This window comes from Notechis scutatus, chromosome 2 (genome assembly GCF_049901735.1).
Source record: "Notechis scutatus isolate UNSWTSFEM ecotype Mainland chromosome 2, rNotScu1.2, whole genome shotgun sequence".
Taxonomy (NCBI): Eukaryota; Metazoa; Chordata; class Lepidosauria; order Squamata; family Elapidae; genus Notechis; species Notechis scutatus.
In genome coordinates this window covers 152,784,239-152,800,195 of record NC_142010.1, presented here as the reverse complement: position 1 = coordinate 152,800,195, position 15,957 = coordinate 152,784,239, and the positions used below count along the sequence as shown (strand labels likewise).

Genomic DNA, 15,957 nt, shown 5'->3' with positions numbered 1-15,957 from the left:
CCAACCAAGGAAATGAAAAAGTCAATATTTTTTGACAGATCGTGTTGGGTGTCTTTCAGCTAGATGCCTGCAACTTTCATTAGTTGGTTTAGAGGTTCACTATAGTTGCTGCTTACTTTCTCTCCTCCTTTTTTTCTTTCTTTAATAAAAGGGATCAGGTAAATATTCCCTTGAGGTTTTGTCCCTGATGACTACTGTATGTAAATATGGCCACAAAGTTCTTGGCCGCAAAGTATTGGACTAATCTGAATCCCCTCTCTCATCATTATTTTTTGAGGCATGAATTGAAAAAGAGAAACTGAAACTGGCACAGCGTGCTTAGGACCAAGAGGAAAAGTGATTCTAAAATTCGACTTTGCTTTTATCAAAAGAGGTCTGTTTCCTAGCTCTTGAAAAGATCCCTGAAAACAAATTAAAACCAGTATTCCATCCATAGGACAAATCCATACTTTCCCCATTATTTTGGGAAAATTAATTATGAAGCCTTACTTTTATTTAGAGGACCAGGAAATGATGTGCTATATACCAAATGTCCCACTTACAGTCAGCATTTCCTTTTGGGTTGTAAGAAATGTTTTGAAATATCCCATTCAAGACAATGGAAGACATTCAAAACAGTAATAGAAATCTCAGGAGGATATAAACTTTCCTCAAAGGAAATTTTGTTAAGCATACAATAATATTTTCTCAGGCAGAGGTGATACTAACATTGTACTCTGCGAGAGAACAATCAAAACTGAAACCATTAGATGCTGAGCTGGACTGAAGGAAGAGCTGCTTCCTTTAAGGCAGGGGCGTCCAACTTTGTCAACTTTAAGATCAACGCCCAGAAGACCCCAGCCAGCCATGCTTGGACACCCCTGCATTAGGGTGTTCAGCAAAATATCTTTTGCCTCTCTATAGCTTAATCCTCATATTCTGAAGAGCCCAGAGTGGGACCATTCTCAGAAATGAGTTGTCAGGACTGGCTGTAGAAATTCAGTTCCTGGCTAAAGAAATTTTGTTGCATTGAGAAGAGCAACGGGTGACACTCATCTCTACTACAACCGATGTTTTCAACAGGCTTGGGACTCCTTTTAAAGATCAGTTTCTGCCTTCATCTCTCCCAGATCCTGACTCCTGAAATAGCCTTCTCCTGCCTCCTGTCTGGTAGGGCCAGGCATGAATTTGCTTAGGCAGAAAAAAGGGTTGGATAATCTCCTATGTTTGCACAGACGCAGATTTGAGCCAGAAATTAAGAAGGAACAATTGGGCTTTTATTTCTAGAATGTTATTTCTATCATGTTTCAACATTCAGTTGTAAGGGGGTGGTGGGAAATAGAAGCAAATTGGAAACAGTACATTATCCTGGAAATAATTTCTTAATTGTGTACATTCATACAATTCTAATCCTTGTCTAGAAGTTAAGAATATAGTTTTGATTCCAAATATTTTTATATTGGGTACTAACAATTTTGTCAGACTGCCTCCAACCTGTTGAAACTCTTGTGAATAATAAATTAGTGAAATTCATTATCCCAAAATGCCAGTCTCTCACAAGGAAGGTAAGTCAACAAACAGATAAAGCAGTAATTCCAGGGATGGCCTTTATGTCCACAATTGAACCCAGAATTTCCATTGCCAAGCAAAACAGTTGTTAAGTGAGTTTTGCCCTGTTTTACAACCTTTCTTGCCACGGTTGTTTAGTGAATGACTGACTTTGCTTGTCAGAAGGTCTCAAAAAAAGTGATCACATGACTCCAGGACAGAGAAACCATCATAGATACATGCCAGTTGCCAAGCATCCGAATGTTGATCTCATGATTATGGGGATGCTGCAACAGTTGTAAGGGTTAAAAAAATGTCATAACTCACTCTGTCAAGCATGATCTGCAATAGGGTAGAAGAACAGAATCTTGAAAGTCTGTCCAACTGTTTCTGTCTAATTCTATACCAAACAAAACCAAGGCAGGATTATTCTGAGTATCTTTCTCACCCTTCCCCTTTACTCTGGACCAAGTAATCTTTCCTCAAAGTACCACTTCAGTGACCTATTCTTTTCTTCCATATGTTCAAAGTCAAGTCTACCTTCTTTTGCAAAGGCATAATGGTGGATAATTTCTTGAGTGGCTTGGAAAGGAATAAATTAAAGGAGTGTAGGCCTCTATATTAGTCAATGTTTCCTCTACATTGGGGTCAGCATCAGCGGTGGGATTAATTTTTTTTTACTACCGGTTCTGTGGGTGTGGCAGGGGAAGGATACTGTAAAATCTGCAGTCAGAGGTGGTATTTGCCGGTTCTCCAAACTACTCAAAATTTCCGCTACCAGTTCTCCAGAACTGGTCAGAACCTGCTGAATACCACCTCTGGTCAGCCTACTTTCAAACATCACTTGCTGTGGGAGGCTGATGGGAAAGGCCTTATATCTCTATCTCACCAGAGATGTCTGTTTGGCCATGTAAGAAACAAAATGCAGAACTAAGAGGCAAAAGGGCTATTCCCAAAGTCTTCTTATTGTAATCTTGGGGTAGAAAATAAACTGGTTTTACTGAATGGGGATGTATATCTTGTTGAAAGAGACTGGAGCATTTCTTAGGTATATTCTTCTTCATCGTGTTCCAATGACATTTTCCTTTCGTGGCTCCCCAGCGCTAATAATTATTTGAGGGGACTTTTGGGTGGGGGGAACAGGGCAAAGCAGGGGAGAATTCCCTTTCCAGCAGCACCATCATCCTGATCGGTGATCACAACGTCCTCCCATGTGCTGCTATTTATAGTAACACAGCAGGAACAGCCTAAGTCCGAGTGACAGGTTTAACATCATGTGCAACTCTGTCCTTTAATACAGATTTACCACCTCAGTGACAAGCCTTTGTGGTAACAAATTACATCCTTTCACCTCACTTTCAGCAACTTAAGTATCGAAACATGTCATATCCAAGTCCCAAATTGCAACTTACAAAAGCACATGAGTCGCCCGCTGCTTCTGACTCTTCCTGGTAACATGGAAATGAAAAGAAACTACCAATGTGGTATTGTTGCATCATCACCTAGAATAGCCTTCCCTCTACTTGATGCTCTCCAGATGTGACTAGGAATTCTGGAACTGCATTGTGGCAATCTGAAGGCGCACCAGGTTGGAAAAAGCTATTTCTGGAGTATCAATCAATTGAACAGGTCAGACAGCACAGCAATGCTGGTGCACTGTGGCAGCATCCCTTTTTCTGCAATACATTAATGGAAAGTTGCAGGAGCTGTGTAAATTGGCAATAGTTGTATTTTTATAGCTTGGTTGCAATTCTCTTTTTCATGTGTGAATCAGTCATAAATCTGTCACAGAAGCATTCTGGCTTCTGATATTTTACAGACTTGAAGCATTTACCACAGCTATACTGGAATAGTTTTAATCATAGCTAAACTTGAATTGAAATGAAGGATATGAAATGGTTTGATTCTCCCTAGTCAAGTTTAAAAAGGTTAAAAATTAACGGAAAGTAAAGAAGGGTGTTTTAATGGACCAGCTGCCAAGGAGAATTTGAAAAGACTGTTACAGCTTACTGTAGAACCAATATCCTTGGAAAGTCTTGATGAACAAGAAAAAAAGATTGTCTCTATTGAACATCTGTACTCTTAATTATTGGATTTACAGGAGTTTTACTATGCCACGCAGCTGGATATCCTCAGTGTTTGATATTCTGACCCTGCTGAAGCAATGCATATAAAGAATACTGAATGATCACACAATGTACAATGATCACACAATTAAACGTTTCAAGCTTTAGAGGCATAGTTTCCAGGAACTGCTGAAATCTGGCATGCATTTCTTAAAGTAACCATCTGTCACTGGCTGCAATTAAAGCCTAATGTGATGTTTTGAACATTTGAACATTCATAGATATGCATAAAACAAATAAAGGGAAGAAAACTGCTACTGCAGAAGACAGAAGGAATTTAACAGTAGAGCAGAAGTAGCTTAGAAAATATTGAGCCGTTTGCTCAATATTTCCATCCTTCTCAGGGTTGTATTTTCTGTCCATATATATTTGGTTGATGGTATAGTACTGTAGTTATTTCTCACCATTCAATACTTATTCCATCATCTAGAAAAACCGGCTTTCTCCATCTACATATCCAGAATATTGGATTTCAGTCAATCTTAACTTGCCATCACTCCTTTGTCTAACACCAAATTAGGGTTTGTGTATGCGAGGGGGGAGTTTAAGAATTAAAGGTAATGCTTACCTACTGCATTCCTCGGAAATTCCTGGTTTCCTCCAAGGAGGAGGACTTGATCTTCACACAGAGCATTTCTAAGCAGGATACGGGATATGTCAAAAATTATTGCTCAAACCATTGCAGGGATGTGGGTGGGTGGCATTCCAAGGACAGCTTCTTTTGTTCCTGTCCAGCCTTTCCCATCCATCTTTTTTTTTTTCCACCAGAGAATTTTTCATCTCCACTGCATTATCAGCCTTTCTTGAATGGTTGCAGAGATAAGGGTGTTTTTATGCAAATGATATTTTTATGGTTTCCTCAAATGGTATGCAATTTATTCAGCTTCTTCTAGACCGTGGAAGAGTCTGGGAGATGGAGATGGGGGAATTGAGGTGAAGGGAATCTAATTCGGCCATGCAGCTTGTGTGACTTCATTATATCTTTACTTCATACCCTCAATGATTTATTGACACACAGAGTATTCCTATTTTTTTTTTTCATTTATTCTCAGCATTAGCCAATATTACCCGCTGCCCTCATGATGCTGCTTACTTGCACCTCACTCCTAGTTATCTTGCCTTATTCCACGGGCCGCCTTAAACACACAGGAGGTAAAGACAGTCAGATCAATGATCAGTGGAGTCTTCTTTTGCAGCAGTTCTTTCTCTCATTACTGTGAACTCTGCTGCAACTATTGAGAAAATGTTCAAAGGTGTTTGATGGGGCAATTTCTTTGCTGAGTGGTCAGATATTTAAAGGAGGTGCCGAGATGGTTATTTGGACTCTGTTGCATTGTAAAAGCTTGTGCTGAGACTGAGGGGGGGAAAAAGAGGAGTAAGCCAAAAATATTTTTTTAAAAAATGAGGGAACCTCCCATTTATTGACTTATCTAATAAACAGGCTTTTTGTCTTGCAAATATTTTTGGGAAAAGAGGTTCAGAGGTTTCAGAGAGATCCTGCCTTAATGAATGCACCAAGGATGTGTGTCTGGAAAGTTCCCTCCTCAGCACCTCATAATTCTGTATAAAGTAAAAGTTTCCCCTCTCTAGTTGTATCCAACTCTAGGAGGCAGTGCTCATCTCTGTTTCCTAACCAAGGGAGCCTGCATTGTCTGAAGACCCTTTCCATGGTCATGTGACCAGCATGACTATATACACTGAAGTGCATGGAGCTCTGTTTCCTCCCCAACAAAGTGGTACCTATTTATCTACTTGCAGTTGCATGCTGTCAGACTGCTAGGTTGGTAGGATCTGGGGCAGGAATGGGAGCTTACTCCGCCCCCACGGTGCTTGGGTCTTGAATTACCAACTTTCTGGTTGACAAACCCAGTATCTTAACTGCTAGGTCACTGCACCTCACAATCCCCAATTCTTTATTCTGACCACTAATTTTTGCCATTACAACTCAAAAGGAAAGCCTGTGTGACTCTTGCTTCTGTGATTGTACTGTCAGGTTAAGGGGCTTGGAATATGTTTCTCCAAGCATTCCCCATTTTTCTTCTTTGGTCAGAGGAAAAGAAAGGGGGAATTTTTTTTTACTTGTAGTACCAATAGCAAGTCAGGTCCATCTTTAGATGGAGCAAAGCATCTACTATCTCTAATAAATGATTTGCTCTACTATCCAGAGCAACCGATTCATTCTGCTTAACGAAAAGAAAGCTGCCAGCATAGCCTTGAGCTTTGATGCTTCTATCTGGGGCTTCTCAAAATGAAGCATCAGTAGCTCTTTGGATTGACTTGTCCCCTCATAGTCTTGCTCTGAGAAGTTACCTCAGCAAGTATAAAGCCAACAGGCTTGGAAGTCATTGCAAACAATGAGAAATGCTGTGTGTGGATGGATGGAGAGTAGGATTGTTTTGGTGGATGCAGTGGCAATTCAGGAAGGGTAAAAGTGGGGAAATCGGCAGCAGCCAATCCAACGCAAGAGAGTCTTGATTGAAAACATAACCATTTTGGTTTCAGGTTTCATCCATGTCCCTAAATAGAACATTTGAACCACCCACAAAATTGCCTCAGGTCAGAAGTGTCTGTTGCTAGCCATAATGACATCAAAGTAAAAAAATAATGCATTAAAATGCCACAATGCAAACCTTACCCTTTTGTATTTGCATCATTTATTTATTTTTTATTTTATTTTATTTTATTTTATTTTATTATTTTATTTTATTTTATTATTTTATTTTATTTTATTTTATTTTATTTTATTTTATTTTATTTTATTTTATTTTATTATTTTATTTTATTTTATTTTATTTTATTTTATTATTTTATTTTATTTTATTTTATTTTATTTATTTTATTTTATTTTATTTTATTTTATTTTATTTTATTATTTTATTTTATTTTATTTTATTTTATTTTATTTTATTTTATTTTATTTTATTTTATTTTTTTATTTTATTTTATTTTATTTTATTTTATTATTATTTTATTTTATTTATTTTATTTATTTTGATTTGTCAATCGCTTACAAGATAATAGGTATAAGTATATACATAGTTATGAATACATGAAATGGGTACATATAAGAAAAATAAAAATAAGGACATAAGTACACAAGAAGAAGTTGCACAACGTATGTTTTGTCACTTCTTACCTCCCCCCGCATCTATACTTCACCTTTAGCATTTACCTGAGTTTTACTTATGTTCTTTTATTTCTCTCTTTCTTCGTCCTCGTTTGGCCTACACTACACTGGAATTCCCCATCTTATCCTCTCTAGCTCCACCTACATAGATGAAAGCTCTTGAAATCAAAGATTCCTACTTTAGCCTTCCCCATGTTTGGTTTCTTCTAGAAGCGTTGGGCATTCACTCCCATAATGACCAACCAATATGTTCGGCTTCAGGCTGGAGGGAGCTGCCCTGCTTGGCCTGGTGAAAGGGCCCAGGCCTGAACACACTCAAACCATAACCTGACATCTGCTCTCCAGAGCCCCCACTTCCTTACAGACAAAAGAGAGGTGTGGACCTCTACAAGAAAGGGAGACAGGCATTGCCTCTGGGAAGTCATGTCTCGCTGTAGTTTTCCACATCTAAAGACCTGGGCACAAGCAAAGAGCGGGAGTGGAGAAAGAGAAAAGGCCGGTATGGATTATTTTGCCTGTCTTTCCTGCCCATGGCTTGCTTTTCAGTCCAAAGTAGCCCCCAAGGCAGCTCTGAGGAGCAAGGGATCTGTCTGTTTCTGAACACCACAGGCCTACAGGCAGGCTAAAATAACGGCCAAATTACAGCCTTTCCTTTATGCAATTACAGGACATCTGCTTACTGCAAAAACCCAGGGAAAGCTACCATATTTTCCCCCAAGTATTTATAAACAGTTATAAACATGCTGATTTGCTTGCAATCTGAAATAGTAGCATAGATAAATTGGGAGGGGGGGAGAGGAGGGACTGGCCTCTCATTTAGCTGACTGCGGGTACGTTTTCGATCCGAGATTCACCCACATCTCAACCTTTACACAGTCTCCTATAGCAAACAAATAAGGTCATAAGTATTAAGAAATGTGAATGTATGGGATATTTTGATTCTGTTCGGGGAATGAGCAGTGGAGGGATTGGTCCCTCTTCACTGCCTTAACTAGGGATTGTATGATTCCTCTGGGTCAGAAGAGGAGTTGGCAGTTAACTAAATGGACTGTTAAGCAAAATGTACACTTTTTAAAATAAAAATAGCTTCTAGTTCTCATGACTGTGAAATGTAGGGCTCTCGGATCTCAAAGGTGAAAACATGGATGACCAACGGTGGGCAGCAAAACATTTGAGTTTTCTCACCTAGCATATTGTGATGGTGCAACATATTCTAGTATGGCAGAAAACTTGTCATCAACACCCTAACTCATTTTAAAATTAATTTCTTAGCACTGTTTTTGAAAGTGATTGGCTTCTGCCTTTATCCCAGTACTGAGGGAGAATAACTAGCTGAGAAACATCCAGATGACTTCATGCCAAAAAATCTCCATCTTCCACCAGTTTCTAGCCCTGAACCTCGAACCACGACATCAAACCCAGTTGTTTTTCTTTCTTTCTTTCTTTCTTTCTTTGTTTGGAGGGTTGTTGGTGTTGTTTTAACAATAGTAGTTTGGAGCTGAATGTCGCACTTATGCAATGTAGGTACTTTTTTGTGATGTCATTATTATAATTACAAATTTACATTTACATTTTATTCTGCTTTGGTTCACTATCATCCTTCACCTGAATCTGACTGCAAAATTTTCCAGCAAGCTTTGTCTGGAAAAACTGGAGGATTTATTGAATGTAAATACAGGAATGAAAATGCAGGTTTGTACATTCCTAACTAAAGCTAAAGCTTCGTAGGTTAAGAGCCCTGTGTGGTTGGTAAAAATGGCAGATCTGCGGTGTAAAGGGCAAATTGGATATAACAGGGATAAAAAAAACACATTTATTTTAAATTCCATCTGCTTTTCTGTAGTCATCTACCTTTCCCTGTTTTATTCAGTCTTAAAATCATAAACTTTGGGAGAGAGGATTTATGTATTTCTCCAGACTGGCAGAAGGGCAGGGGCTGCATAAAAACCTGGGATGGCAGGCAGAGAGCTGCAGCTTGTGTACCCCTGCTGTACACTCTTTCCCTCATCCAAACAATGCAAAAATGACATACGGTCAGTGTAAGCATTTGCAGCTGGCAGCTCAGTCTCCTGACATGTCAGAAATAAAAAAATACGAAGAAAAGATGGAACATCCTATGCTAAAAATAAGCAGGAAATATGTTCCCTTCTCTTTTCTTTCATATTGCTCTTTGATCGCTCACTTTTTGTGAAATATCCAAGGAACATTATGTCATTGCAACCCTTTTTTTTTTCCTCCCGAATTCCCTTTTTTGTGGAAATTTAGGGAAGAAGGATGGCTGGTAATACAATGCAATGGCAAGAGCAGTTCTTTTGGTGAAATGGACATACTATATCAGTTGTCATGTCTTTAATTAAAGAGTACTTGTTTCAGGATTCAGAGTTTTATTGCCATACACAAAAAGCAACCTTTTTTAAAAAAAAAAATACCACGAGACTTTTATTCTGAATAGCGCTTGCCTGTAAGTAAATTTTCTTAAGAGAATCATTTTAGAAGAATTGACATTTGCTTTCAGCTAAACACAGAACATCCAGCCCATAGTAATGCTGAAGGACTCTGATATGAAAATGTTATGTCTCACCTGTGCCCACGAGGTGAGAGTCCAAGTTTCCAAAGGAATATAAACAAGCAGACAAGACCAGTAACGACAGGGTTAAATTCCTTTGGCTGGAGAAGTCCTTGGCAGTCTCCCACAAGCTGCCTGCCAAGTCCGATAATAAAGCAAGAACATAAATCACAGGCAAACGCCACACACAGAATTTGTCGAAGCTTCTATCCCAAATTAACAAATTGTCCCGAACGAGAATCCAGAGCTAACACGCCCACTTTTATTCCCTGAGGGGCGTGTCAGTCTCTCATCTCAGTCCCTGATTTGTCCTTTCCTTCTACATTGCATCTCATGCCTATGCCTGCGTCTTTGCCTCGCATCAAACCAACATTCCTCAGTTTGATCCTCAGCCAGAGGCTCCGCTACGCTCTCCTGATTATCTGCCGACACCTGAGGCACAACCAGGGAGGAAGGTCCTGGGGAGGAAGGCAATTCCAAATCCTCCAGCAAAGCAGGCTCAAACCTCAAGGCCAAATCCTCCTCTTCCTCATTGCTCAAGTCTGTGTCTTCTAACAGAGCAGGCTCAAACCTCCAAGTCACAACATGAAAATAACTGCAGTTAGGATAACGTGGAGGAGAATTTGGATATTAAAATTATAATTGCAGTTACAACTCTTACACTTTGTAGAATCAGAGAACTGTGGACTGGGAAGGGAATATAAGAATCTCACCAAGTCCTCTGCAAGAAAAAACAGTTAAACCATCCACAAGAAGTGGCTGATATCCTATCTCCCCTCAATTTTGTTTTTTCATTTCCAGGCTGAACAATCCAAGGTCTTGCCACTTATCTTTGTAGTCCTTATATTAATTTGGTTGGTGTCTTCCAAACTCTTTCTAACCCATCAATACCATATCTTTTTGGAAATTTGAGTGGGTAAACAAGTAATCCAGATGTGCTTTCACCAGGGCAGAGCAGAGGGGAATAAAGACTTCACATGTCATTCAGGCAGCTCTTGTACGATGCAGCCCAGAATTGATTTAACTATTATAGCAATTGTATCACAATACTTGCCCATGCTTAGCTTGTTGTCAATGACCATACCTTAATCCCTTTCCAATCTAGTGCTTTCAAGCCATCAATTCTATATCTTCTATATGTTCCCTATATATATATATATTCCTCTCTCTCTCTCTCAGGTGTAATGCTTCATGTTTCTTCCTGTTGAAGGGTATCTTAGTCCAGTTTTCCAATCTATTCAGATTAGATTACAATCCCATTCTGTTATCATGGTCATTGTTCAGGCCGTCCTGCGCATTTGATTACCTTTTACTCGACCAGGTTATTAATAAAAAGGTTGAATGATATTGACCCTAAGGGAGCTTCCTGTGAGTTCATTGATTACTGTTTTCCAGTTTGGTATACTTGTTAGGGGATGAGGCTAGAAAGCAAGAAAGGCCATGAAGCCAGCTGGGTGATTTTTGGACCAGTCATCCCCCCTCCCCCTTTCCCCCCCTTTTTTTAGTCCTGGGAAGCAAGGAAGGGCAAACCACTTCTTAATATCTTGCCAAGAAAACTGAAAGGCAGTGACCAGAAGGGAAAACTGGCTTAAAGGCACACACACACACACACACACACATATGCACAAAATTTTGATGGTGATGTTCTGAGGAGATGGCCCTTCACCTACTGCTCTATGCTCATTCCATTCTGAAATGTTTTTTTTTCAAAGACACATTTAAAGGTTGATCTTTAAATTTTTATTGATGTATTTTACCGTATTTGCCGGCGTATAAGACGACTTTTTTGCCCTGAAAAAGATGCCTCCAATTGGGGGGTCGTCTTATATGCCGGGTCGTCTTATACGCCGGCAAATAGTAATTGGGAAGCACTGCGGCTGCCCGCGGCTGAGGCACTTTTGCGCACCGTGGAAGCGAATCCCGTGAAGCCGAAAGGAGCAGCCAGCCTTCTCCCAGCTCCCAAGGAAGCGAGGCTCGCACCGCCCGAGCTCCGCTGAGGTATCCGGCTGGGGCTGTCAGGAGTTGTTACCGCTGGCGCGGTTCCGCGCGGCTCCAGTCCCGCGTTGCCTCGGGAAGGAAAGGCAAAAGCCGCGGCTCTTCCTTTTGCCTTTCCCTTCCCGAGGCAACGCAGGACTGGAGCGGAGCCGCGCCAGCGGAACAACTCCTGACAGCCCCAGCCGATACCTCAGCGGAGCCCAGCGTGCGAGCCTGCTTCACTTGGGAGCTGGAGAAGGCTGGCTGCTCTTTCGGCTTCACGGATTCGCATTCCACGGTAGACAAAAGTGCCTCAAAAAAAAAAAAGTGCAAAAGTGGAAGGCGTGCGGAAGGGGCGAGTATATAACAAACTATATTTTGAGTGGAAATGTTGGGGGTCGTCTTATACGCCGGGTCGTCTTATACGCCGGCATATACGGTACTTTTGTTCCATTTGTACACCTCCTGACTCCCAAAGAATCCGCACTGTAAATGCAGCTTCTTCTTCTTCACTCTTGCTAGATGTTATAATGAAGATGTCTAATCTATGCCTACTTTCCTCAGGGATGCCCCCCAAATGTTTGGCGCTACGATTCCCATAATTTCCAGGAAGCACAGCTGCAGTTGCTGCAGTTGATGAGAAATTTGTTTGTTCGCTTGATCATATTTCTAGAGTTGCCTAACCTCTCAGGTCCTGGGAGGTGGGGAATTCTATTTTCACGGCTCACTTAGAAAATGACAATGCAAACTTAGGCCATGCAAACTTCAGGAGGGAAGGGGACTAGTATTCCAGAAGATACGTGTCATGGTAAAGAAAACATGCTTAGGTGCATTGCTTCAAAGATGCGACCTGCAGTATGCCCACTCTGATGAATCTTATCAGGGAGGTGGGCAAAAAAATATGAGAAAGTCCATTTTTTGGCAACTAGACTATATGCCATGGATAGGCCATCACCAATACTTCAAACTGAACCTGAAGATCACTGGATGCAATACAGATGTTACCATGGCAGGCACCAAACAGGGACAGCTGCCTCTGCAGTTATAGACATGCTCTAAAGCAGTGATCCCCAAGCTTTTTGGCCGCGCCCGGTACCGGCATCAGCTGGGCACCGTGCCCGGTACCGGCATCAACTGGGCGCCGCCATCTTTTTACGAAAAAGTGCTTCGGTGACCTCACGGAAGCACTTTTCGTCAAAGATGGCGGCGTAGCGCTCCGGTGAGCTTTTCGGGTAGAAATGGCTTTCTACCGGAAAAGCTCACCGAAAGCAGCGCCGCCATCTTTTTGATGAAAAAGTGCTTCGGTGAGCTTTCTACCGGAAAAGCTCACCGGAAGCACTTTTACCAAAAGATGGCGGCGCCCAGCAACCAGCGGCCCGGTAAGACTTGTTCCGCGGACGGTGCCGGTCCGCGGACTGCGGTTGGGGACCCCTGCTCTAAAGGCAAGGCAGGAAAGATATGATAGAGAAAAGCAGGTTTCATCGTGAAGATTAGAAGAGTTAGAAGAGTTAGAAGGATGAATGGCAGTTGTTCTAAGGAGGATTAAAAGGAGGAATAACTGGCTGCACTGAAAATCTGTGGGCTATTCCTTTTGAATTCTGTACTGACTAGAGATGGAGAGCCCCAGCAGGATAGCTGAGAGGACCACCAAGGCAGATAATGGAGATGTTGCAGGCCAGATGTGAGGTTAACTCAGATCTGAAGGACGAAGCAGCCACTGTGGAGAGGATAAAACTGCTTAATGGTTGCTTCGGCATGAGAAGAGAAATGAGGCAGAGGTTGACTGCTGTCTAGATGGTAAGTTACCTCATGTAACAGAAAGAGGGGAACAAATTTAACCCAGTCGACTGCCCTGCCAGAAACTACTTTAGTTCAGTTACACAAACAAAAGTAAGGCAGCCTTTCATTAAAAGACAGTGCCTACAACTGCAAAGCAGAAGTTGAAAACCAGAGCATGAAGCAATGAGAGGCTCCAAATGTAAAGAGGACCAACTCGCAGTGTGGAGGAACTGCGGGCCAGGAACTAAGAGGCACTCTTTGTTCCCATCTCCCCAAAACGAGGATAAGTGAATACCCCAAATTAATTAGAAAAAGTTGGGTTTGAAAGATGGAGGATCTGGGTGATGGCCAGAGAACATATTGCCTTTGGTTGAAGTATGGTGTGGTTAATAATTGAAATAAGCAAGCCCAGAGGGCTTTAGTAACAAAGAGGTTTCCCCAGCTCAGCCTGGTTTCCTTTTCACCCATTTCCTTTGCAAACAAGAAAAAGCAAAATCTTCCACCAGGGCTTTCAAACAATCTTTCTTGGCAGACCGAGTTGGCACCCTCAGAGATGCAGTGTTACAGCTGTTTGCAGGCCCTGGACTGAATGAAGCTAAGCTATATGTTGCCAAGTCAACCCAGCTTTGGGGGATAGGCCATTGACAAGGATCCAATTCGTTACTCCAGCAATTCTGGGCTGAGTTTTGAAAGATATTTATTGAACAATCAACACTGGAGAGACTCTCCAGTCTCTCCCACATTTTCTGATGTTCCTGACTCATCACCCGTCCCTCCTGGTTCATAAGGGCCTGGGTTTTGTCTCTTCTCCTTCATATAATGAAATAATTAACTGTACAAAGTCTCAACTAGGAATCGAATCTGGATTCCATTATGGAGTCACTAGGTTGCCACATCTGTGTCAGTGTTGCATTAATTAAAGTTCCCCATTTAAACTAAACTAAATTAAATTAATAGAGTGTTACCGTAAATAACAAATAAATAAAAAATAAAGTTACAGTAATTTGCAACCTCCCTTACCCTGGGGCTGCCCGGAAGTGTTGGCTGTCAGGACTCTGTCATCCTACTAGATTGGCTTGATGACACTCAGTTCAAATTTGTTTCTTGGCACCTAGCACCAGTGGGCAAGAATTGAAAATTATATCCTCTTAAAACTTCCTGGAGAAAAAGTGGATCCATTGAGTTTCCTTCCTTCCCTCCTTCCTTCCTTCCTTCCTTCCTTCCTTCCTTCCTTCCTTCCTTCCTTCCTTCCTTCCTTCCTTCCTTCCTTCCTTCCTTCCTTCCTTCCCCTCTTCCCTCCCTTTCCCTTTGCTATATCCATGGCAGCAAGATTTTTGTTGCACCACAGTCTCATGCAAAAGGACAAAAAGGGACATTTACCACATGGCCATCTGGGGATGAGAAGAATGGGCGGGCAGGCAGCAAGTCCAGATCTCACAGAGAAGGGGAAATGAGGGGAAAGTGGATAGCTGTGGGGCGGAGCAATCAGTGAAACAGGTAATATGGAGAGTTGTAGAATGGGCTTAAGCAAGGTTTGTCCCACCTTTATAATGTCACTGAAGAGGAACAAGAAAAACCCAAAGATTAGCTATGGCCCTCTTACCAGAGCATTGGGCTGTGGTAGGTGCCCAACGATACCATGCTTAAGTGTTATTGTCAGTAACAACGAAACTCTGATTCGGAGAATCTTGAGAATCTCAGCCCCAAGCGCACTCTGATCTCTGCCCATCTTTTCCATATCTTAGCCTGGGACCTCCCACTATGGAATACTACCTTCTTCTGATACCCCTGCTGGGTCTGGTAAGCAGCGAACTGCCGTTTGTACAAAGAGGATTCTGGGACTTCTCCATGGACGACCCCTCAGTCCAAGAAGAGGAAGAGGCTTCTGGGATCTTCCCTACTTCGAGTGGAGCTGAGGCAGAAGACATTCCTTTCTACCCAGGCCTCTGTCCCTTTGGCTGTCATTGTCACCTAAGGGTGGTCCAATGCTCTGATCTAGGTGAGTTTCTTTCCTGGGGGTGGGTGGGGAGGAGATTACAGCAATTGGGCAGGACTGTGTGATCTAGCATTCATTCTGGAGATCCTAGTGCTATGAACAGAGGTAAACATCTATTGTTGGAAAATTTAAACATAGGAAACAAAAGAGTTTAAAATATTGTTCCAAAAATATTAGAACATGGAATAATAGAGTTGGAAGGGACCTTGGAGGTCTTCTAGTCCAACCCCCTGCACAAGCAGGAGATTTATACCATTCCAGCCAAATGGCTGTCAGGTGTGAGAAATCAAGAAATCCAGGCAGTTCAAATGAATATAATGGTTTATTGCAAGTTTACAATAATCTGAGCTACTAAAAAATCTGAGCTACTAAGAGACAAAGCAAATTGGCTGTAGATAAGAGTCAATGGAATTCAAGGTGGGCTGGACTTAGATTTCTTGTTGGTACGAAGATACTCGAGAATGATGACACATTTGACCCTTCCCTCGGGCTCAGCCTGGTTATCTCCTACACCAATCTTTTCTTAAAAACCTCCAGTGATGGAGCACTGACAACTTCCAGAGGTAAGCCATTCCACTGGTTAATTGTTCAGTCAGGAAATTTCTCCTTAGTTCTAGATATGTTTTTAGCAGATGGATGGATGGATGGATGGATGGATGGATGGATGGATGGATGGATGGGAGGGAGGGAGGGAGGGAGGGAGGAAGGAAGGAAGAAAGGAAGGAAGGAAGGAAGGAAGGAAGGAAGGAAGGAAGGAAGGAAGATAAGAGCAACCATCTGGAATATTTAGATCTCTCCATCTGGCAAAGTATTAACAAATACAGGGAAGTGACATACTGCTGAAGTCTGCAGTCAGTGCCTC

At 41.6% G+C, this 15,957-nt stretch overlaps 1 protein-coding gene across 1 annotated transcript in view; it reads left to right on the top strand.

Moving 5' to 3' along the window:
• The window catches only part of BGN (biglycan), a 62,749-nt gene that overhangs the window by 23,602 nt on the left and 23,190 nt on the right, over positions 1-15,957 (top strand). Inside the window, exon 2 of the mRNA XM_087956853.1 lies at positions 14,845-15,098. Within this exon, the coding sequence (XP_087812979.1) occupies positions 14,861-15,098 (238 nt within the window). The 5' untranslated portion in view covers positions 14,845-14,860. The remainder of the gene's footprint in view (positions 1-14,844; positions 15,099-15,957) is intronic.